Source organism: Elaeis guineensis, chromosome 9 (genome assembly GCF_000442705.2).
Source record: "Elaeis guineensis isolate ETL-2024a chromosome 9, EG11, whole genome shotgun sequence".
Taxonomy (NCBI): Eukaryota; Viridiplantae; Streptophyta; class Magnoliopsida; order Arecales; family Arecaceae; genus Elaeis; species Elaeis guineensis.
This window is the reverse complement of record NC_026001.2, coordinates 6,880,502-6,906,209: the sequence shown is the minus strand read 5'-3', so window position 1 is coordinate 6,906,209 and position 25,708 is coordinate 6,880,502. Positions and strand designations below refer to the sequence as shown.

The window sequence follows — 25,708 nt, the reverse complement described above, 5'->3', positions numbered from 1 at the left end:
GACTGGTGGCAGGGGACTCTTATATTTCTGAGCTTTCAGTCCTGGGAGCTAAGCTTTATGCCATTTGGATCGGTATTATCTATGCCAAGCAGGAGTTGCGGACGGACAGAATTTTCATTGAGGGAGATTCTGCTACTATTATTGGTTAGATCAGAAATTACACGAAGAGGCTAGAAGCCTATCCGCTCATTTGTGATATCTGAACTATTTTTCGTCTTTCTACTGTAGTGTCGGTCCGGCATATTTATTGAGAGACGAATAATGCGATAGATTCAATCGCATCTTATGGGATGGAATATTTTAAAGATTGGGCCTGGAGACAGGGTGAGATATGTTCACCCTTGAGGGACCTTTTGTACTCATATTTTATGGGCTGCTCTCGTATCATATTAGTGTGACCGTCTGATTTGTACAATAAAAAGAAAATTGAAACTTTGTATGTGTCACATCCCGAACCCAATACCCGGGTCGGATACATGATGGCCGCACACTCCTTAGAGCAAGCCCTAAAGAATATGCAGGGCCAACTTAAATCATTACAACCTTATCAACCATAATAATTTATTTCAACAATAATTCATAAAACTTGCATAATTACAATTAACATTCCTTCAATCCTCTGATCAGGTATCAACGGTACTCTATCTATGCATCCGCTCACTCACAAATCCATACCATAGCCAACCATAGACATCTTGTAACTCTGAGAAGAAAAAGGAAATGAAGGGGTGTAAGCTTTACTGCCCAGTAAGAATTTCCATATCACACCAATATAATAATATAATCTGAAAATAATGATAGGCAATATCACATAAAAGTCGATGTTTACTGTCCAGAATACTGCAAACATTTATAGATTATCTGTTTTATCAAAAGAGATGCATCATCATATGTTAAATAAGTGAAACAATTTTATTCAACGATTGTTTCATGTCTTATCTTTCTATTTTCTTCTATTATCACATCATCTTTAATCCTTTCTTTTTGGCTTTAGCTTAATCTTTGGCTTTGGCTTTGGACTACCAGGATCATGCGACGATCTTTTATTCGGATCGATTTCTGTGATCTTTCTCGGATCGAAATATTCATGATCTTTCTCGGATCAAAGTGGCCATGATCTTTCTCGGATCAAATCATTCATGATCTTTCTCGGATCAGATTCTTCATGATCTTTCTCGGATCATATTCTTCCACACATAAGCCTGTGGGGGCTGTCCCAGGCATAAGCTCCTGGCAAGTTATTCCACATGACAAGGCCAGTACAAACCATATTTCTCTTTCTTCTCATTTTCATGAAATTATAATATTTGACTTCATTAATCAATTCAAATTTTGCAATGTAATAAATATGTCATACCCATATAATCATGCCATCAATCGCTGATACATATATATTGATATAACATACTCATGCTCAAAATCACATAAATAAATAATAATGTCTCAGATATAACAAATTCATCAATCTCAAATCCAACTATGCAAAATCAAGGAGATAAAATCAACGGTAAAATAACATATATAATGATGATCATGTACAGAAATTCTTATCTTTACCGGTGACTGATCCAAGCACAAAAATCAATATTCTTCTTTGATTTATGAATTTTTTTAACAAAATATTCCACTCGATATCATTTGCAGACAATCATCTCTTCATAACCCTGATCAAATATAAAAATCACATATAGAAAAATTACCGATAATCGATCCTAATAACACAGATCGAGGACCTCTCTTAGGATTAATCAAAATTAAGATTTATCTAAGTATCTAGATCCTCCACTGATCCATAAGACTTCTAGAGAGAGAAAATCCATGAAGAGAGAGAAAATTTTAGAGAGAGAAAGTAGAGAGAGAAAATGAAGAGAGAAATCTTCGTATCCTTCAGATGAAGCAATCATGATCAAGATCATCAAAGGTCCTATCAGGGTGACTCAATATGAATCAAGTGTTATAAATTTCGAATAGGATCGGACTGGGATCAGATCTACTGCACGAATTTCGGAGCAACCTCTGATCATCTTATTTTCATCTCAATTTTATCCTAGGGTCCGTGATAAAATCAGAGAGAGAAAGACACTAGAGAGATAAAATCCATAAAGAGAGAGAAAAAAAATTTAGAGAGAGAAAATAGAGAGAGAATCTAGAGGGAGAAACTGGAGAGAGAAGGTAGAGAGAGGAGAGAGAGAAAATTTTTCTCTCTTCTTCTTCTTTTTATTTTATTTTATTTTTCTATTTCTCTTTTTCTTTTCTTTTCTTTTCTTTTCTTTTTTTTCTTTTTCTTTTTCCTTTTTCTTTTCTTTTTCTTTTTCCTTTTTTTTTTCTTTTCTTCTCTTCTTCTTTTTCCTTCTTCTTTTCTTTTCTTTCCGCGGCCTCCCTTGGCTGAAACAGGGAAAGAAATAGAGGGTGGCTCGGGCTCCGACGGCTTGGCCGGAGATCCGGCAACGACGGCCGACAACCGAGAGCAAGAAATCGCCGGCGGCAAGACTTGACCGACGGGAGAAGAGGTTTCTAAAAAAAACAGGGGACCGTCCCTATTCTCTTTATTGTCCGGTCATTGGCCGGTCATCGGCGGCCAAGATTTTCAGGAAAGGAAGAGAGGGAGATGGGGGTCCGGTCTCGGGGATGGGATGCCGCAACCGGCGGCGCCGGTGGCCGAAAAAAAGAAGAGAGGATCCAGCCGAAACAGAGCAAAATAGGGATTTATCTTGTTCATGGATTTTCCGACGAAGACGGTGGTCGGCGGCGAGGCTTTGGGCCAGGGGAGAAAGGGAAGAGGGAGAGGAAGAAGGGGAGGGGCTTACCTTGCTCCGGCGGTTGAGAAGAGCTCCGGCGAACTCCTTTTCTTCCTGTTCAAACAACTCGCAGCAAAAATCTTGAAAAAATCCCTCTAAATTCTTAATAATCTCTCAAAATCCCGTGATAAAGACCTAAAGGGAGGGGAAACGGGGTTTTATAGAGGAGGAATCCGTTTTTTACTCGGATTCCCCACTCCTTTTCACGGTGGGAAGAAGACTCTCAACGGGAGTCTTCTTCCTCCCGATATCCTCTATTTTTTTTTTTTTTAATCTGGATTATTACAGTATGCATCAAAAGTCCTTGAGAATATGCTCTAAGTTATGTTATGATGTTGTAGATGAGCTTCCTGCTTTTTGGGATTGGGTGCATGTTAGAATTGGGAATGATCAAAACACCTTATTCTAGAAAAATTGTTGGATCAAAGAAAAGCCACTCCAACATCTCTCCCTCGATCCTTATCGTAGAACTTGCAGGTTCTAGAAGGCCAAATTGCGGTCTTGGAAGATTACACGACCTCCACCCTCTTCTCCTGAGTCTCTTGCCCGGTTCCATCAATTGGCTGCCTTCGTTGCTTCCATTTCACTCAGCTAAGGAGATGATCGAGTTTGGTAGCTTCCATTTCAATTACTGGTCAAAGTTGTGCAATCAGGAGCTTTAGGTGAAATTAGGAAAAATCTGGGCAAAAATCGAAGATCTGAAACATAAATTGCTTAATGCTTAGCATGTCTTTTTGGCTGGCCACAGGAATTCTATTTGCAATTATGTTTTCCAGGTGTATCACTGTAGCTCTAGTTCCCTCCAAGTGGCTGCAGGGTTCTGCTGATTTCTTGCTGATGAGAAGAGAGGATTGAGCTGATTGTTTGGGCTGTATGCGAACACAATGGTTCTGAATTTTTCTTGTGGTGTCCTAATCGCATTTCAAGAAAGTTCCTTTTAGATGCATCTCGCTCTGTATCCGTTTTACCTTATCTCCTTGAGATTTCCGCTCTGTTCTCCTTTGCATTTGATGCTATCTATATTGGTTTACCCACTGTAGTTGTCTTCCCCATTTAGTTGTTGTAACACAATCACAAAACTGCTCCTCGGGACATCTTTGCTGTAAATATTGTTCTTGCAATAAAATTCTTGGATGGCTTGGTCGAGCCTCCATTCACTTACCAAAAAAAAAAAAAAAAGAAGAAGAAGAAGAAGACTAGTTTGTCAGCAATCACAATCGTCCAAAGCAAAGCTGTAAGAATTCTCTTTCTATTTTCTTTCATATCCAATCCTTAATCCATCACATCGTCCAAGATAAATTGTTCTCACTAATTGCACAAGACAGGGCACCTGACTCTAGCACCATCAGGAATCCATCAAGTTGTTCTCACATTGCAGCGATATCTTGGTGGTTGCCTTGTAACTCTCCTTAATATAGTCATCTCATCTTTATCTAGCTATTTTATGTCTGTCTTTAAGCTTCCAAAATAGGTGATAAGAACGATAGATGGGTGAAGACATGCATTCTTATGGAAAGGTCAGGAGAAGATCAATGGTTTTAATTGTCCGGTAAACTGTATGATGGTTTACAAAACTAAGAATGAAGGTGGTTTAGAGGTGAAAAAGCCGCAAGATATGAACGGTTCTTGCTTAGTGGGCATGAAAATATCTTTTTCAAGAGAACGTATTGCGAATCTCTTGTTGTTTTTTTTTTTTTTTTTTTTGAGAGAGAGAGAGAGAGTGGGAGACTAATGAGCTTGGGCCACATTAGTCGCCTACAATTTTGTTAAAGGAAAGAAAATTTTGTGCACAAAGAAGGAAGGCAGTAGGTAAGAATTTATATCTGAAATAATGAAGGGAGAAGATTTAAAAAAGAGCCTTCACTAAAAACCTCAAAATAGCCAAAACAACGACAGGATTATATCAATGGAGACTCCAAAGACAAAGAACCATCAAAGTGCCGTAACACGGCAGCAAAAAGATCCAGTTCATATCACAATTAATGGTGTAAGATCTCCATTCTTACCCCACAAAATAAACTAGAAACCAGAAAACAAAAGAATGAAAATCCAAATGATACAGGGCTTTCAACCAACTAAAGAGACACAAAAACCGAACCCACATGCACCAGCAGGATGTGTTAATTATTTCAATTTAGTCCCATGATTAACAAAAATTAGGAAGGGACTTATGATCAAAAAGAACCGACCAGCTATTAAAGTAGTTAATGGTAGTGAAAGTAGCAGCAGATGGAAAAGAGCATCAATTAAGAAATATCCAACTATTCCTTTTCTTCCAGCAACTCCAAAGAGCAGCCATAAGTAGCATGAGAATAGCATGACAGATATTCTTGGAAAAAGCATGCAACCAACTGCGTGATACATAAATCTTTCAAATCATCAATCCAATAGGGAGCATTGAGGGAGAAATGGTTGGTAGTTTCCAGCTGAAGATATTAATAGAAGCCTTGCAGCCTTTTGAAATTGCATCTTTTTCAAGTTGGATAAAGACATTCCATTGCGGGAGAATGGATGGTGGTACACTGAAAGACAACATTCGTATTTTTTTTTTATAGCCAAGTGGTGAAAAAAACAAGGTTTCCATAGCCTCTCAAAATGGTGATGGTGACAGCTTAGCTGGAAGATTAGTATGGAATTTCCACTACCAGCTTCATATCTAGAGGACCAGAGAAAATTGTGATATCTCCTGCCCGGATGCTCTTTTAAGTGTAGGGTCCATTAATTCCGAATTGGTGGCGATCACAAAGGGAAAGGGATATCATCCAGTCAAACCACGATATTAGCCATCCCTATATTTATATCTACTGTCACTATTACTAGATGTACTTTTTTATCCATCAATGTCCATGGAACAGCTTCTATAATCCATATTGTATGATATATAATTTTTTATCAATATTATATCAGTTAAATCTCCTAAAAATATTCAAAATAATAATTATTTTTGAATCCGACCAATGTTCAGTTAGTGAAAAAAAAAAATGTAATGCATTATCTATCTCATGAGACTTTACTCTTCTATTGTTCGATAATAATCCTTATCTAGGCTAATACAATAAAAATATTAAAAGAGTATGACAACTTTTTGTGCTTTCGATTCTTTTTTTGAATATGAAAACTCCATTTCTTTTGTAAAACAAGAGAGAAGTGCATACTTAATTAAGAACTTAATATGACAGTAAACTCTTGTCGTAATAGTAGAAAGGATACTCTGGCCACAATAAGGGAGTAGACTTCTCACCAAATACTAGAAGTTCAAACAAGAATTGATGGGTAACTCAAAGTCCCAGTGGCTAATAGCTCTGCCATTCTAGCAGCCTATCTACACCAGTATCGCTTGAGGTGATTAAATAAATAAAAATTGAAATATTGAGGAAAAAAAAAGTTAAATTTGACACCCAATTTCAGCCTAGATATAACCATAAGTTTTCTTTAAAAAATATTTTTAGCTTAGATTAAATATTAGAAGTTTTAAAAAAATAAAGAGAATTTCTGAAAAACAGAGAATTGAGCTACCTTTTAAATATGGAAAAGATAGATGCATATAATTTATGGGATGAGAGGCAACTAAGCAATAGCAGAAATTACACTCCTAAGAATTATTCAAGTGCAACCCAAGAGTGCTCGTTGAACATCTCATCAACAATTTATGACCCCTTGAATAGTTTATAACTTATTTAGATATAGTCATACAAGAATGTACAAGACATGATTTATTCAGATGGAGTCATAAGGAACAACATGAGTTTCCTTTTGTGTTTTTTGGAGGAGAATAGCTACCATAAACTCAACCCTTCACCTTAATCAATCCCCTTGGCTTGTGTGCCCAAAACCAACCTGATTCTCTGATCTTATGTTTAAAAATTATTCTTTACCACCTTAGGGAAATATCAAGCATACTTCCTCTCAGTTCTCATCCAAAGCATAGGTACATGACAACCATAATAGATCAGACCAAAAGGACTTGGTCTATTTATTGGGGATATATCTCTGTGATACTATGGGCACTTGGGCTTGTGTCCATGAGTCCTAAGACTGGCATAGCAGGGGCATGAGTTCTTGTTGCCGGAGGTACCCGGTGGAACACAATGGCACCTGAAGCAGCACGTGCCACAAGCTCTAGTGCACACATTCTTTCTTGATGCTTTCATGCATCTCCTTGCGCATGCAAAGCGGCAATCTGGCATTCAAAGAGTAAGAAGAAACATTAGTAATGAAAAGGGTCGAGAAAAACTTTAAAAAATTAGAAGAAATTAAGAAAGTATGCATGACAGAAGAGAAATTGCTTGTTGGGAGAAAAAATGTCTCCTAATTTCCACAATATGACTCCACATGGAACCCTGTGGTGTGGTGCTTCTCTACTGACTAAAAGCTTCACACAATTCCTAGCAAAAACTAGGTTGACAGTTTGTGCTTGCTAGGCTCTTAACTCTAGAAATATGCCACCTCAAAAATGTCATACAACATGCATCTAAACTTGTTTAATTTATGATTTATATGCATCAAAAACATTTTAACTTTTAGATCATAACAAAATCAGATTTTTAAATTACAAAAAATAAGCTCATTTTCGGCAGATTGTTTATAGAATAACTTAACATTTTCATCTATGTTGTGTTTCATAGTCAATCTGTTATATCAATCAGAGATACTACATATGCGCTTACTTTTAAAAAAAAAAAAAAAGGTGTGTCTATATAGATCAAGGGAGATGTACATACTGATCCTCGGTAGGCGTCTGATTCCATCTAGAACAGCCACTTCTCCTTTTCCCTGAATCTGCAAGATCAAATGAGTATTCCTTTCATACCTCTTTAATTCTCAATCCTAACCCTTTTCTTTTAACTGAAAAAAAAAAAAAATTTCTCTTTTTTATTTGAGTGTTTTGGTGCTAGTAAGATATGTGACAGAGACCATGAAGCAAGAAGCAAAGAACAAATTGTAAAAATATGCAATTATTCAGTCCTTGTTATTCTCCTTTTGAAAAATAAGCAGATCAATAAAGATAGATCAGTAGTAATTCAAGAACACCCTAAGCATTAAGGAACTGAGTCAACTGACTTACATCTGGGAATCCGATGGAGTTATTAATGGATGCTTCTGCCACTACCTGCAGTTGGAGCAATGCACAAAAATGTGTTAATGTAAAATGAAAGTTGTGAATTATGGACAACCCTTGATTTTATTAATAAGGTTTCTGAGTTACATATACTTGGAGGAAGAGGTAGAGTATAAGGAAGCATGACAGCAGCTTCGTTATGCCACCACCCATGGTCGCCGGCAGCTAGAGCTGATAAGATATGAGAGGAGGAGGACATGGTAGGGGCTTTATAGGTGGATTCTCCCCCCACCTTTTAACTTTTCTTTTTCAAAGAAAAAGGAAAAAAAAAAGGTGACTCAGATTCATCTCAGTTCTTACTGAAGTAGAACTGCATCTATTTTACAATCCCATTAAGTTTGATAGATACAGAGTTGTCCCATTGATGTATACTCCCTAGAAGCCGGATTCAAAGAACCGAGATGAAAGAACAACAAGCTACTTTATCTTCACATGACCAGTTATATTACATTTTACCTTTAGGTGCTCTTTTATCTATTCTTTTGGATTCACATGTGATGATAACCATGTGATAAGATTGGTGGGTAGCTCTGGCATTATTAGCTCATCACCAAGCTGGCATACTATGAATGAAAGGATGGCTACCCCGGGTTCTGTTTTTCCATTGCTCACTTTTCTTTCTTTCTTCCCTTTTTTTTTGATGAAAAGGAGGCTAACTTTTCTTTTCTTTCTTTCTTGTGAGGGAGAAAACAGCTTTTGGTGGTTCTGCCTTCACAAGATAGGGCTAGCTAAAGAGGACTGGTACAAGGCATGGTCCTAATTTTGTGTGTCATGAGGTGAGAGCCCTCAGACAGCATATTCTTCAATGGGTTGGCACTCACTGAGAGAACATAGCTGGAAAAGATGATGACCCCAATGTCCTCCCCCCCAATTATGTGTCACACTTGAATGGCAATTATTGGATCAAATGCTAACCTCCTATTTGAACATTCCGAGCAGCATCGCAGAGTTACAAGTACATGAAATTCTCAAGGTGTCGGATGAATGAAATTTCATGGTGGTTGTACCCTGAGATCTAGGATCACATCTCACTTCAAATTGTTGGGGAGGACTGAATCCTAAGGAGATGTCAGATTCGTAGGTGGCCGCTTTTTATTACGCTATATTTGACCTAATCTTGCAAGTCAGCAAAGTGGAAGTAATACTACAAATGCTGCTATCTTGCTTAGACACACTTGTCATCCAATAGTGTCAATAAAATGCATGATAGTTTCATTGTGATGCTTTTGAGAGGTTAATTGTTTCTTTCTAGCAGTAGATTCATGTCAAAACTAGGTTGCATGCAACCTTTCTCGTCCTCACACACTTAGCAAAGGGTATTATAAAGATATGGATGTCCAGCAAGCATTTAATCATTTCCCGGTGCATAAATATGAGGCTTGGATAGCCTATTGAAATATGGAATTAAGTAAAAAGAAATCCTTCCACTTGCAAAGAATAAATGAATAACAGAGACTCCCAAAACTTCATTACCTTACCATGACCCAGACGGACTTCATCATGTAAAAGTCCGAGTTCAATTTGAAAAGAGAAAAAAGAGCAAGTCATGGCTACTTCTAGTTCTTTTTTTTGCCAAAAGCAAAACTAAAAGGCATCTTAAATCTAGCATACTATCTCAGGAGTAAAAGCAAATGTTGCCTTATGATTTTTCTCCCTTTCACTACCTGGGCACCCAACCACCTCGGCTACATTAAAACATAGGATAATCGCACAAATTACATGAGCAGTGCAAAGAAGTGATCGCCCGATGCTGACCCATCTTTGGGTTGAGATTTGGATCATACCCTTCTACCCTGAGAGCGTACATTCAATGATAGCTTGATTTCCGACATGAGCATCTACTTCAGCAAATAGTACACATAAAATGCAACTCTACTCAAAAGAGAAAAGTAGACATACAATGCAACACAGAAGCATCATGTTATCTTACCAACCTGCTTTAATTTTGAGCATGCAGATAATCCTTCTTTAAATGTTTGGATCAGAATTGTCATAAAGTGGGCCAACCTTAGCTGGCTTAGGACTCTAATTGTCCTCCAGAGCACGAGAACAAGTCATGGTCCTTGTCTCCTGCCTACATACACAGTTCTCATTTGTAGCTGAACCACCAACTATTGAGTAGATAATGCCGAGAAAAGTAAAATCCAAACACTCCAATCCCAGTCATTGATCCATATTCACCAAGTTGCAACCAAAGAGATGGGCATGGTAGCCACAATCCAATATGATTTGCATTAGGTTGGCAGCTGTAGTTACTCATTTTTTGGCAATTTGCGTAGGTGGCATCTAGTCTACTGCAGGTTCTTATGGATAATAGTGCACTATTTTGCTGTAACTTAGCCTGGAAAAGAGGCCATGAGAGAGGCAGAAACAGGAGCATGAGCACAGCCAAAAATAAACAATAAACGAAATAACAGCTCCTTCGAATAAAATAGTGTACTATTAAGTAATTTTAAGCAAAAAAAAAAAAAAGATAACAACAACAACTTTGTACCTTAGCACAGAATTAACAAGAGATGAAAAGTGGGACACTGGTATAGCGGGTGAAATTGGCATTTTTGTCCATTTGGAACATTTGCCAGAAACAGAAATAAAATATTTGTAACCAGATCCGGTCTTCACAGGACTAACAATGTAATACAGAGATTTCCCAGGACCTCAGCTAGATGGTTTCATACTGCAGCAGCCGGGAGGCTAAAGAGAATATCATCTTCTAAAACACTATTAATAGAAGATCTAAGTCTTTGTAAAAGTCACAAATTGCATCCTATCCGGATTCTTTTGACGTGTCCATGAAATAGAATGGCGTGACTAGCAGAATTTAGATGTCCATGAATTTAAAATCAAGGACGAACAATAGAAAGTTTATGTCAAAATAGAAGTTCATGTAGATAGCATGAGCTGTAAAGGCTTGCCTACTGATCTTTCGGAACCGAGCATTAAAAAAGATGCAGGCTCCTCAAGCATCCAGGTGGCTTTCACGGTTCCTTTTCACATAGTCATGGCAAAAGTCAGCCAAGACAAATACCTGAACAGTCATGGCTTGAATTCAGCAGGTTATAACCGATGATCAGAACCTGAAAAAGAAATACTTTCACCGATCACAAGCCCTTAGAATCAGGCAAAAACTGCCCAATCCATGCTTTTGTAAAATGAACATGCCCGATAGATTTCACATGATATATATAGAAGCATATACTAGTTTGATGATGTAAATTTCAAATGTGATGTGTTGATCTCGGTTCTCCACAACTCAACACTGTGCCAGAGCTAGAATGTAGGAAAATTTTCAGCTCTCTCTCTCTCTCTCTATGTTCTCTTGGCAACATAAAACCAACCACTCTCATGATTGGATCCCAATGAGCCCCCTGCAATCATATATTGTTCTAATCGGTTATATTAACAAATACACTTAACAAGCTAAACTCTAGGGGTGTGGATGAACATAAATAAAAATTTGTTGGCAGACAAACTGCAGCAAATACACAAATGCATTAGACAAAAAGTAAAATACAAGGAATTTGGTGATCAATAAATTCATTTCCAAAAGAAAATTAATCTTACGATTAATTAAACTCGTAGAGATCCCAAACGGTTGCAAATTTAAACAACATCACTCTTAAAATACTCACACTAAGCTCACCATTGCTTCATTCTACTTTGAAGATCCAGCTCCTTAAGAAAACACAACGGCACTGCACTTACAAAAGGCAGAATCAATTGCTACATACGATGATTCAACATGAAGATTCCCATCAATCAGTTTTTAACAGACTTTTTTGGATCCAGCATAAGCAATATGGTCAGATTCTTTGTGAGTGCATGTGTAGGGTTCCAGGGTGCATGTTACCAGACCTGCTATTTCTTTAGCTTAGATTCGTCAAGTGTGAAGATTGTTGCAATAGCGCCATAGCCTGGCTTTTTCTGCTATAAACAATCACAACTTGCAAGGTTTCTGCATACTGTTGATTGACTGAGTTGTATTTCCATAGAGTGACTAGCCACAACTTGACAACTTAAAAGCTTGGTACTCTTTTGTTCTACAATTCATGCATATAATTTATATTTTTTCAGTTTCAATGATCCTATTTAAAAAAAATGTGGCATACCATTCTGCTCAACTCATTAGCTTCAGGTAGTTGTTTGGACAAATAGTTGTATCCCCAGTAATATTCTACCATCAACAACTTACTAGCCTTTCACCAAATGTTGATTAATTAAGTTGTATTTCGATTGAATGACTAACCACGACTTTAATTTGTAAGCACTTCGTGCTCTAGAGATCTTCCTTTCACCATTTTTCCAATTTTTGTTAAGCGCAATATGATAATGGAAAGGAGAAGCAAACACAGAGAATTGTTTGCAGACCTTCCCTAGCAATAGAACTCACTAACGCATTAATATTGCCAAATCCCATATAACATGACTGAGTAGGTGCTGCAGCTAATGCGGCAACTATCCACCGCATCTCATACCTTACAAAAATAAAACCAAGATATTATTTCCCATTGGCCAAGCAGTAATATATACAAAATCATTTTCACGTTTGTTTCAACATGGAGAAACACCCAATCAGTTGACCATTCAATGCATGCTAGAAAGTGAAGTGTGAGAACACTACTAAATTAGTTGTGATCGACCAATTATACAGGACAATGCCATAGTACATGATCAAGCACTATTCCCTGACAGGAAGATGGTCAACTGATAGTGTGAAAATTGGTCCTGTATATAGCATCAGAAGTTGTTGATACCAGACCATGCATCTTAGGAACTACTACGTATTCCATTGATAGTAACTGAATTTGTTTGATAGTGGCAGCAGACATGCTGCAAGACTGCATAATTGCAGCCGAAAAAGGCATGAAACGTATGGGCATATCTATATGTCTTGAATCTAGCCAAGATCAGGCAATGCACAATGCACAAAGCTCAAAATCAACAGGCAACTGGTGCAAATATATAGCAAGCAGTAAACAACTCAACAATCAGTGTAACAATTTTAGCTTGTTAGGGGAAAAAAATTGCATATATTCACAATCAGGTAATTATTCAAACAAACAGAAACAATGTAGGAAATTTGAAGGGAACCATTGCAATTTGCTAGGCGTAGTGAAACTAATACCACCTCCACAGTCCAGAAAGGCACAGGAAATGCATGGGATCATTCGCTCGCTAATTTGAGGGATGCAAATGAATGGACATAAGTACTAAAACCAATGTACAACCTGAAACAGATAGCACTTTGCAATAAATAATTAGCAGATATAGGTATACATATGGACCAACTTTTGCACTTTAATTATATAAACAAGTAGGAAGTTCCCAAGAAGTCAAGAGACTTACAGCAAGCAAAGCATCTGAATCATAACCACATGGAACAATAAAAAGTTCCAAAAATCAAAATGACACCATCGACCTGGTTAATAATGAACCTATTAAATTATGGAGGCAATGTGGTCGAGTTCAGCATTATGTTCTCCATGTCAGTTCTTGAGAGTGATGCTCTTTCCTTTCTACCCCAAGGCAAGAAATTTGCAGTTCCTTTGTCTCTATCATTTGCATGACATTTGAATATTTTTGTTAGCTAAAGTTAAGATACTGAGAAGCCAAAATTTCAATATTCTGTCGCCCCTATTCCACAAGGAAGCTGCAAGACTCCATTATCATGTGCATATCCATTGATAACAGAGGTCAGCAGATTAAAGAGCAGCAAATAACTTGTCCAGTAATTTTAGAGCATGAAATCATGTCATGTTTAGTAAAGGAAGTAAGACTGTTTAGGAGGCTGATATAACTATACACCACCTGAAAAAAGCATATGATCTTTACTTCTCAAACTATAAAATGTGAAAGAACTAGATGAGTTCAGATATTTCCGATACCTGCATGGATGGACTATGGTGGAATTTGCACCCATTCAAATATCCAAATTTACAGGCCTGAAGAATGATTGTAAAGTTGTTTTATCCTTCTTATGATATGGACAGGCATGCAAACAAATCTGACATCATGGACATTCATGTCACATCCCAAACCTAAGAACAAATAAATGAGATAAGAATTTGAGTTTGAATAAAGGATGGCATGAGTATATCAAATGGATTGGACAAAATCTAAGAAAGTTTCAATGCCAAGAAAGCAACTGTTGGACAAGTATGTCTTACTAAACTCCTCTGCTTTAACTGCAATAAAAGATGGATGCTTAATAAATGAACAATGTCACAGAAAATGTGTGCAAGAAGTAGCACATTCAAGTATAGATATTGATATAAAACTATCCTGAGCCATATGGAAAAGATGGTCATCCTCAGTTGTCCCTATCAAATTTTGCTAAAAATAATCCACTCATGAAGCACATATTACCTGTCAACTAAGCTTACCACCAAACAATACAGATAAAATGATACAAAAATAATTCCCGCCATGAATTTAGAATAGAAACATGAGGAAAGAAAAACCAGGTTACCATAGACAGTGTTCATAATCTATTAGAATAATAGGTCTTACACACTACATCATAATAATACAGTTCTTACACACTACATCATAATAATACATTTTGTATGAGGATTATAACCAAGAAGAATAAATTATGAAAATTACTCTTGCATAAAAAGTCGGAAATTGCCTAAAGTCAACAATCCCAAGTCACCTGTCACTCATTTGGAAAGTCCATCCTCTATCCAACCACTGCTCCAAAGATCTATTCTACTTGCTGAGTCATAATACAGGAGTTTTCAATTCTTCAACAATATCCAACCATATTAATAGACACTTCTTCATTATTCAACATCAATTGAATGGTAAACTATTGATGCAAGCTGCTCAAGTTGGATCAAAAAGTCCAGTATATTTCTATCCTATCCATTTGGGCTCTGGGTCTAGGATAAGTTGATTACCATATTGACTGGGGTTGACATGAAGAAGATGGATCCATTAGGTGATCAAGTAAAATAGAACTTGGATCTGATTCACTGCAGCCCAAGACTCCAGGTTAGGCCCAACTCTGATTCATAATTACTTTGACTCAAATATGTCGCAGAGGAAGTCAAATATACAAACTAAACCTCTGGACCATAAAACAAATTCAACAATTTCAATAGTAATCAACATCTCAACAAAGGCAATTGCATTTCAGTGTCCTGTAATCTCACCAGCTTCTTCGAAAAATCAGAATTGAAGTCTCTGGGAATGCTACCATAAGCCTGTCCCACAAATTGGCTAAAAGATAAACATTCACATGGCAAGCTAGTAGTCAACCCCGATGACATCAAACTAGTCCAAGTCAAATTCCCAGAGAATATTAAGGCCATCAAAGGTCCTGATAGTCAGCTCATCTAATAACACTAATCTGTCTATCATGCTTCAAGCCTCATTCAGTGCCTGCCAACAACATGACACGTGTTTATACTTGGCAGCAAAATAAAGTTCTCAGAACAGAAGTTCCTCGATCTCTTTTTGAGTGTCGTTGCAGTCCTTTCAAGGGCCTCTCCATGATTGTAAACAAGATGGATCGAGGATAATTATAAAGTACCTGCACATCATCACAACAGATTCTTTTAGAAGATCGCTCAAAGTCTCTAACAATATTAGTTTGAGAAGCAAGCACTTGACGAATAGCTCAATATGTATGGGGAGACAAAAAACCTGTAATATAGCATGTGAATACAACATATAATTCCATATATTACGTTACATAAAGCCATAACTTTGACAAAGGCAACTCTTTGTGGCATATACTGGCATACCATAATTCAAGTGGCCTAGCCCTTTCAACGTAAATATCGATTCAAAATTTGGAATACCACAATTGAGGACCCCCAAAGATCTATTCCAAAATTACAGGGATGGAACCAAGAAAAAGTTGCTTAGTTGTAGAAGTTAAAGCCACTTAATTCAGAAACAAAGTAGGAAAAAAGCATCAGAATATTCATGGTGATAAAAAGGAGAGTTTTTTGTCAAAAAATAAGAAGGAGAGATTTCTAAATCTAAACAGGAGGCAAATGGTCCGTAGCAAATTAAACAAAATTGAGCTCAAACAAAATAACTAAGAATGAGTGATGTTAGAGATACAGTCTCTACATCTCGCATGTATAGTCCTTGTACGTGTGTGTGTGTGTGTGTCGTCCATAGTATGGGTATACTTTATCTTGGATGCTCTCGCCATTACCATCTACAACTCCATACTCCACGTAAAATATTAGTGCTTTACATGTACGAGCAAGTAGGGCAAAATTTGGTATTTGACTTCAGAAAAGAATTCTTGGCAGCTACTAAATAAATCTAAGAAGAGCACAATATCAAGAAAAACAAAAAGCAGGGAGCTTTGCAGTCCATAGTGGAATGTGAAACCTAATAAATATAAAAAGAGGGTAAAAAGATTGCTTTCGTTGGAACTCAAGAGAAGAAAAGAGAATGATACAGGTGAACGGAGGAATTGGAGGGGCTTGCCAATATAGGTGACGCGAATGAGTCATGGGCAGCCTCCTTGAGGAGAGGATGAGGCCGACGACCGCCCACTGCCGCCACCGCCGGTGCCTTACCCTACCGCTATCATCGTCCAGTATTCGAACTAAAAAATGTAATCTTTTACCAAAAAAATGCAATTTTATTCCGCCCAACCATAACTTTTTTTCAAACACTAGATGCAATTTCTATTACAGATGAATCATTGCGATGAAGTAACATCTATTATTAAGAAACATTTTTTGTATACCTCTACGATTGATAAAAGGCCTCAAAATTGGTAATACCGATGCGATGGTTGGTGGCGTTTTTTGATGGTGTTTCGATCATTTGCCTCGGTAGGTATGATCTTTGATATTCTTCTTTGGCATCGTGTTGCTGGTGCCTTGCGGTTTGCAAAGGCCGCTTTATTCCTGACGTGAGCCAGTGACGGCTTGGCTGAGGTGCTGGGCCTGTCACATGTTTGATGTAATGCAAGTGGCGGATTTTCGCTTCCGGGGGGCGGGGGGCGGTGGGGGGCCAGCGTAGACGCACGAGGGACAACATCACCTTGGCTTGGCTCCGGCCCTCACAGCCTAACTAAGACCCCTTTGATTTGTTCAAAAAGGTGAAGCCTTTGATGGGAACCTCGCAGGCCTCCTCCTCATGGCTCGTGGCCAGCAATCTCCTTGGTAGCCAGCATTGTTGGCCCTATCATGCATATGTGTGCTGTAAAGAAATCCAACATCTGCTATCATGCATACAGCTCAATTGATGCAGTCGTTGAACAGTTCCCATCAAATTGGTCATTATCATTCCTCTTTTTGACACCACAGATCCATCCATCACTTCCACCATGCCATCTCCTCAATCATTGTTCTTTCAAGTTCCCTCATCATGTCGGTTGAGTGCAGCTACCTTTTTTAATTCTGGTGGATTCCTCTCACCTAATCCCTAGGTTTCAGACATATAGAAAATTTTTCCTCCTGAGCATTTTCCTTTCAAATGATGTAAAAAAGGGGAAAGAAAAAGCATGATCCAGCTCTATATTTGAAGCAATGCTAAAGAAATTGTACTTGTCGATGTCGATTTAATGTTCTTCTAAATCTTAGTATACAACAGGGTTGATTGTAAAATTATGTGTAAGAAATGATGATGATCATAATGATGAACATATTTATAATTATTTAAGGTTGGTTTTAATCATGTGCAATAAATGAATTTACTAAAATGGTAGTTTTATTTTCTAGTGATCAAAAAACTTTATGCTTACATATCTTGGATTGCACATCTCATTATTCAGCTTAGGTTTGTTTTTCAATGAATTTTAAAACTATCTGTGACCTTTTCGCTAAATGATTGATTTCTTAATTATTAGATGACAATTAAATTTTCCACCAACTATTCAATATTTTTTAACAAAAAATAAACATGATAATTTTTATTGTCGTATTGTAAAAAATTATAAATTGCTAAGTTTTAGGTATGCACTATTTTTTTTGTCAATATGAATATTTGTAGATAGATATATGAAATATTATCATATTGTTTATTATGTATTATTGATTCGATATGTTTTGGTGATTGCTTGATAAAAATTTACATAGATCACTATTATTTTTGAACATATGTGAACAAGAATATTGCATTGATTCTAGCATGCAAATTAATTTTATTGTCCAAACTTTACCAATTGTACATCCTATCTCAATTGCATTAGCAGCTATAAATTCACCGTTCAACTATTTATGGCTTAAAACCTAACCACTACTACGTATTGACATCCAAAAGCATATCCTTCCTAAATCATATATTATCTCTTAGAGACTCGATATGGCATACCTGCTAAAGACATAAATGCAATCATCTTACAACATCCAATATTGCAAATTGGGACAAACTTATAATATCTAATGATATAGCGCCTGAGATCTAACTCTCCTTTCTTTCTTATCAAAAAAAAAAAACTCTCCTCCCTTCCACCTCTCAAGAGTAATTATGACAACCAGCAATCAATGACAAATCGGCCAACACAAGAAAAAAATCTATTAGCCATACATAAAGTCTCTCCACCTAATTTTTTTTAAGAAAAAGTTTCTAATTCAATCAAGATTTATAGCAAAATGGATATTTTTTAAAAAAAAATTTAAGACAACTCGAGCATTTTAGATGTCTAAAGCATCCTACCCTTTTGTGAATCACGAAAAGGTTCCCAGTCCGTGCTTATTTTGGAAACATGGGTTGTGCAGGCAGTACTACTTGTATTTGGAAAATCCAGTCACCTAGGCCATGCCCAATTGCATATTTCGTTCAAAGAGGAAACTTATGCCACCACCCAGATACCTGCCATCCCCCAAGGTAGCCAAATTTGAACATGGGGAGCGCGCCAATTAATTAGGTTCCCCCCAAACCCTCTTGTGGGGTCCGAGAGAAGGGTGCATTTAAACCAGGTGACGCGGACCGGCTGGGATTCCCTCCTGGCCCTCGTCCAACCATCTCTCTCCGCGTGTGTTTTTCACGGCAGCGGTAAAAGTTAAAAAAGGGATTTCTTTTCTCCCCCTAGGATGGGGATGGTAGGGTGAAGGACGTGAAAGAGCGCATGTGCGACCCTTTTTTTTTTACCATACTAAATTCCTCTGGGATCATTTACCCCTTCCTTCCTCGTGGGCCTACCGATCCTTTACACCCTCTCTTTTTGATTTTTTTTTTTTTTTGCCGTTAAACTGTTTTTAATTAACCTCGGCCGTTTTCAGGTTTCACCATAGAAATTAGATCCTGCACGACGTGATGGTGCATCATCATAGAAATGAGCGGCTATGATGGGCATAGAGGGTGCACCGAAAAGGAAACTAAAAAGCTACCTTGCTTTGATGGAGGTGAAAACTTTTTTCTTTTTCTTTTTTTTTTTTGTGATGGTCCTGGAGGTTGCAGAGGGTTTGATGGGCGCTGGTAAGAAGGCTCGCCTTGTATTTGTGTATCTCAAGAAGTCCTTTGGTCCTTGCTCTTCTTTTAATTATTTTCTCTTGGATATATACATAACTACACTAGGCTGATCCCTCGTTTAATATTATCAATTATTTTTAATTTACTTTATAAATTAAATTTATTTGCTAAATTTAAATGAATCTATTTTTTTATAAAATCTTTATTATTTAGGTACTTCGAAACTCTCATCTTATGTTTGTTTGGGGCTATAAGAGAAAAAATGGACGGAGTTGGAAAGATAGATTATCTCCATCGGTCAATTGATTCAAAAAATTTTAGAAAGGTGATAAAAATGAGGAATTATTCATCCATTCTGATCCATCAATTTTGAAAAAATTCAAAGAAGGATAGATAAAATATATAAGAAGTAGATTTCTATAATGACAAAACTATCCTTCATTAATTTTTTTAACAAAACTATAATTTTTTTTATTTTTTATTCATATTATTTATATATATTTTTATTTTTTTATATTTTTAATCCTATACTATTAAATTTATTACTAATTATTTTAATTTCAGTATATAAATTTTATAATTATAATTAAAATTATCTTCTATTTTTTATTTAATATTTACTATTTTAAATTAACTATTTAAATTAAATTAAAACAACAATTAGTTATGTATAATATATATAAATTAATTAAATAATAGTCAATTTAAAATTATTTATTAAATTAAAATATTTATATAATTTTTATATAATTATAAATTATAAAGATTATAACGTCATATATTGCTTACTTCTTTAGTATAAATAACTACTAAAAATTGATGATGATAATAATAATGATGATAATACGATTATTATTTATCAATGGATGATTTAATAAAAATATTATATAAATATCATCATTTTTTTATTTCATTTCTTTTATATCAAATAGAAGAAAAAATTATTTTTATCTATTTTTTTATATTTTATTAAATATATAAGAAGATGGTGGAAGATATCCATTCATCTTCTTCATCGTTCATCTTTTTTTATCTATTTTTTTTTTAATTTTCTGATTCTCCTTTCGTACTGAACGTGAGGACTAGAGTCTGCATACATTTGTCCATGAGAAATCAAACACCTTTCTTTACCAAAAAAAAAAAAAAAAATTCAAACATCTTTAATGAAACTGACCTTGGTATGTCGGTAATGATGAAGTCCATCTGTTGTGACTTGTGAGCAGTGCATAAAAGCTGAGTATTTTTTGTAGCAGTAATCCTTGGCCTCGGATTGAAGAACGGTGCAACAAGATCCTACGCTAGTCTGAAAAAAGAGAAGCCAAATATGGGAAGGTGGTTTGATTACAAACAATCAACCACAGACCGTACCTACCGTTTAGGGGCAGCTCACCAAATTCCTCCCAGAAATGCTTTAATCTTCCGTGGCAAGCGGGCTGTGGAACAGCTTAACGAATAAAAGGTGGACTCCACCAGCATAGCATGTGGGTCCCATGCATCAACACAAAAAGAATCGCCCACGTCATCAAACAGCAATCTAATTTACAATGCAAGAAAAAAGCCATCCGTTATACGGCTGTCCCCCATTAATGATAGTTGATTAATTACCTCGTTTCACTGCATGCATTCTTTACCGCAGTAACATATTTCCGGAGAAAGGAAAAGAAAAGGAAATGAAAAAAAAAAAAGGGTTCACGTACGGTCAGAAGCAAAGGCAAAGGTGGCAATCCCCCCTGCTGTACTTTTTTTTTTTACCCCCCACTTCCCCTCTCCTACGTTCCCGTTTTACCAATCGTCCGTCCGTCGCTCGGCAGAACCTCCCCTCTCTCGTGCTTTGGGAAAGGCCTGCTGCCGCTTTTATTTCCATCAGTCTTGGCCTTGTTGGAAAGATTAGGGAAAATTTTCAAGCCAGACACAAATGAAAGATGGTGGGGTGTGTGTAAGCCAGCCTTGTTGGAATATAGTCGGATAGATGGTTGCAGAAAGGCTGGTCTTTTTTCATATTCTCCAAATATTCATACAAGTATATATATTATAATATTATTATTATTATTATTTCTCATTCTTTTTCTTGTATACATTTATAATAATAAGTTGCTCATTATTGTATATCTATAACCTACTGTGATATTTTTATATTTGAATGGGATGGGATGGTGTGGGGGCTTGGAGGGGTCTCTATCAGAATCCAGATATGGAGAAGCCAACAATGGTGGGGTGATGCAGAAACAGTAACCCATCTGTCTTTGGTGACCAGATCTCCATATAATAGACCTTTTTGATATATATTTAATATATATACTCTCCGTCACTCGTATCTCCAACTTGCTCAGAGGGATGGGCGAGCCCACAAGGTCTGAATGAACGTGAGTCAGGTGTGTCTCTCTGGCTCAGAGAGGCTCAAACCTGAAGACTGACTTTGTGCTCCAGTTCTCCATAACATGATGGAGAGAGAAAGAAAAGAAAAGAAAAAAAAAAAAAAATAGAGAGAAAGATGGTTACATGATAAGGTTTGACATTGCCACCACCGGGAGTCGACAAAAGGATTGCTTTAGCCTTTGGTGGTCTTGAGATTTGAGAAAAAGAGAGCCCCTGGGTTACACTGCGAGCCTCACAGCCTCATTGGTTGGTCCCAAAGAAACAGGCCACCAAAAAGCTCAAGAGGAATGGGCCAGTGGCCGGTGGCCGGTTGCCAGGGACGAGGGGCCAAGCCACTCTCATACCCTCGTCCGCGGGTAGGCGTACCGGATCAAGAAGCCGATTAGAACAAAGTGTGAAACTTGTGGGACTTAACAATCATTTATTTTGTTTTAAATTAAGGGATAAAGTTGTGGGGTTGGGTGAGATTTGGGATGGTGTTGGAGGCTATATTTTTTGAAAGAGAAAGTGGGGGCAGCCTGGAGTTGACCGACGGATGAGTATTCTGCTACTGGTTCTATTAATTTTTCTCACGTACATGCTTGTATATTTTTTTATAGAATTCTAGAAAATAAGTTATGTTTATTTATAAAAAAAAAAAAAGATAAAGAGGATGGTGTATTGGTATGAGCTGTCACAGCATTAGATGCTCTGTCTGACGCCGACCAGCACTGTCTTGCTGCTGCCCCATATTACCTGGGGGCAGTAAGAGCAGTGGTGGTAGAGATGAGGAGTAGTGGTGCGAAGAGAAGCAGTAATTAGTGGTAGGAAGAACAGAAGCTGTTTAAACAACAGCCGCTTCCGGTTCCTTTTATTTTACTATTATTACCGCGACGGTCGCCACCCCATCAAATTCCCCCCCCCCACACCAAACCAGCGAAGACCACCTGTCCCCATCTTTAATGGCCCTGTAAGTGGGGTTCTTATGGGGATTTGGATAGGGATTACATGTAGCTTTGGAGGCTTTGTGGGGGATATGGGGGTGGCTGGTGGAACGAAGTAGGGGGATGGAAACAGAAAGAGGGAGAGAAAAAAAATGGAAGGGGATGGAGCGAGGTGGATTTAAGTTTTAATTCTATTCTGCGTAACAAGTCTATATTTGTCATTCATTCCGAGGCCCCACGAGTGGGCTACTGCTCTTTGCCCAGGCCCCCACTCAGTGTTTACATGAGTAGAGAGCGAGCGAAAGTGTGTGAGAGAGAGAGAGAATAGAAAAGAGAAAAGGGGAAGAGAGAAAGAGAAAGGGAAAAGCTGAGAGAGATTTAGGGTTTAGGATCTAAACCTAGGCATCCCTCTCTCAACAACTTGCCTTCCCCCACTTCCTCTCCCTTTCTTTCTTTCTCTTTCTTTTCTATCTCATATTCGCATACAACACATACACACGCAGACACAAGATAGTCAATCGCCAGGAGCCCCACGCAGTTTCCAGCGAAGTAAGCATCCGGCCCCCTGCACGTGTTTGGATGAAACCCTAACTATGTTCTCCCTCTCCAATACTTATTCTTTCTTTGTTTTTTTTCTTTTTTTTTTTTTTTTTTGGATCTCAGTAAATAAAAAGAGAAGAGAGAAGGAAGGATCGAGATGGATAAAAGAAAAATCGAAGAAGACCAAGGGTGTAAATAGAATTTGCTGGTTGTTAGATTTATTTTGAGGAAAAGAGGAGACATGGAACGAAGTGATCACAGACATGGAAAAGGAGCTGATGGAGGTGGGAGAGCAGCAGGAGGAGGAGGAGGAGGTCCATCCAATAGCAATAGTAGCAGCGGAGGTACCAACAGCAGTAGAAGCACTTCCGAGCAGCAGCAGCAGCAGTTCCACCACCAAGCCAGCAGCAGCGGCCCCTCATCCCTCGACCTCGTCCCCTTCGAAGGCGGCGCCCCCACCGGTTCGTTCATGGGCCCCATCGTCCACCACCACGCCGGATCCGCCCGCGTCGACGCCTCCCTCGCCATCTCCTCCTCCCCCACCTCCAAGCCCGACCCCACCACTCCCCGTCCCTCCTCCTCCTCCGGCCCCGCCGACCCCTCCAAGAAGCTCCCCGTCGCCACGAAGCGGTCGTCGAAAGATCGGCATACCAAGGTCGAAGGCCGCGGCCGCCGGATCCGGATGCCGGCCGTGTGCGCTGCTAGAGTCTTCCAACTGACGCGAGAACTCGGGCACAAGTCGGACGGCGAGACGATCGAGTGGCTTTTACAGCAGGCGGAGCCGGCGATCATCGCCGCGACGGGCACGGGCACCATCCCGGCGAACTTCTCCACGCTTAACATATCCCTCAGGAGCAGTGGCTCCTCTCTCTCCGCGCCGCCGTCCAAGTCCGCGCCTCACTCCTTCCACACGCTCGCCCTCGCCCACCACCATCGCCAGGACTACGAGGAGGGCCACGATGCCGCCGCAGGGATCTCCCACTCCGCAATGCTAGGTTTCCACCAGCTCCACCATCACCACCCCGCTCACCAGCATCATCTCCTATCCACCGATCAGATGGGCACAGGACTGCAATCCGCCGGGGGTAGTGCCGGGGGCGGCGGCGGAGGAGGAGGAGGAGATTCCTCCGCTGATACCTATTTGAGGAAACGCTTCAGAGAAGATCTATTCAAAGAAGAGCAGCAGCAACAGCAAGAGGGAGGCGGTGGTGGGGCTGGCCCGTCGTCCCCATCCTCCGCCTCCAAAGACGCGCGGACGGGCGGCCTCCAATCGCATCAGGAACCCACCGCGTCCGCTGCAGGAATGGCGAGGCCGTCCGGCGTCCTTCCTGCGACGGCAATGTGGGCGGTCGCTCCGAACAGCGGAGCCGGCGGAGCATTCTGGATGCTCCCCGTCTCCGGCGGCCCGACCGCCGGGCCGTCGGAACCCTCTTTATGGACGTTCCCAGCATCAGGCCACGGTCAGTACCGTACCGGGATTCCCACCGCCGCCGCCGGGGGCACCATCCAGGCTCCGCTCCAATTCATGTCGAGGATCAACATCCCCGGGGGGCTCGAATCCCAAGGCGGCCGCGCCGTCGGAGCGCTCCCGCTGGGGTCGATGCTGCTGCAGCAGCAGCCGGGGGGCGGTGCGGCGCCGCAGCATCTCGGGCTGGGGATCTCCGAGACCAATCTCGGGATGTTGGCGGCGCTCAACGCCTACAATAGAGCTGGACTCACCATGAGTTCCGAGCATCACCAGTCGTTGGATCACCATCAAGCTCAGCAGCGAGCCGCGGATAGTGGAGACGACCACCACCCAACGAATTCTCAGTAGCGAAGAAGGGAGTGGAAGGTAAAATTAATGGTTGATCACTTTAATTTCCCCTCCCTCCCACCCCTCCTTCGATATCAGAATTTTCTCCAGTGTTAACACGGAATGGTACGTTACTGGAGATTGTTCCATATTATTCTCTCTTTTTCCCTTCTCTTTGGAGTTGAGCTTTGAGTGCTTAAATCGGTGGACGCCATTCTCTCAACCTAGATCTTTGAGAGGATTGCTTATCCTTTGTCTATTTTTTTTCCGCCACTTTATTTTGTTTCTGTGTTAATGATGATGAGTTTAAGACGCTTATTTGTGGGTCCAAACGGACCACAAGGGAGGGGGACAGAGATTTGTATAGAGAATTCGTCTTGTGTACTAATAATTCTTTGTTTGTTTAACGAGATATTTTAGATAACCAAAAGCTGGTAATTATCCTATGTTATCCTTTGTCCTCCGCTACCATTATTCCTCTCGGTGGTTATGTTATTTATTGTTTTATATATATGCTTGTAATATATATATATATATATATATATATATATATATATATTTCTTTTTTTTTTTTTTTCTATTTTGACGTTCAATGGAGCCTCTATCTCTCCGTCGTTACGGCGTGTTCTGGGCTTCTCCTTGGAGAATTGGTCATGGCAGGGCTTTGTAAATTTTTTTTTTTTTTGCTTTGCTTCACATTTCAATGCTGGAAGAGTCAGCCGGACCGACAAGAACCGCATCACATACGAATTATATTATGGCAACA

The 25,708-nt window shown here is 38.9% G+C and overlaps 2 protein-coding genes and 1 long non-coding RNA gene across 4 annotated transcripts; 1 reads left to right on the top strand and 2 right to left on the bottom strand.

The window, feature by feature from the left end:
* Nucleotides 1-6,434: 6,434 nt before the first annotated feature.
* LOC105051862 (cypmaclein) lies at nt 6,435-9,397 on the bottom strand. 2 transcript variants are annotated; one of them, XM_010932504.4, is made up of 4 exons: nt 8,005-9,397; nt 7,864-7,908; nt 7,520-7,577; nt 6,435-6,978 (listed from the first exon to the last, which is right to left on the bottom strand). In XM_010932504.4, exons 1-4 carry the CDS (start codon nt 8,068-8,070, stop codon nt 6,797-6,799), a joined length of 351 nt encoding a protein of 116 aa, XP_010930806.1. In that variant the 5' UTR covers nt 8,071-9,397; the 3' UTR covers nt 6,435-6,796. The 2 variants fall into 2 exon arrangements, with proteins under 2 accessions (XP_010930806.1, XP_010930807.1); XM_010932505.4 differs by having other exon boundaries at nt 8,011-9,334.
* A 1,059-nt stretch (nt 9,398-10,456) lies between these two features.
* On the bottom strand, nt 10,457-17,218 carry LOC140851547 (uncharacterized). The gene is made up of 3 exons (XR_012134286.1): nt 16,372-17,218; nt 14,524-15,454; nt 10,457-13,955 (listed from the first exon to the last, which is right to left on the bottom strand). It is a non-coding gene; the product is annotated as an uncharacterized lncRNA (long non-coding RNA).
* Nucleotides 17,219-22,881: 5,663 nt separating this feature from the next.
* On the top strand, nt 22,882-25,388 carry LOC105051865 (transcription factor TCP8). Its single transcript, XM_010932506.4, has 2 exons — nt 22,882-23,156; nt 23,271-25,388. Exon 2 carries the CDS (start codon nt 23,389-23,391, stop codon nt 24,961-24,963), a length of 1,575 nt encoding a protein of 524 aa, XP_010930808.2. The 5' UTR covers nt 22,882-23,156; nt 23,271-23,388; the 3' UTR covers nt 24,964-25,388.
* Nucleotides 25,389-25,708: the final 320 nt, after the last annotated feature.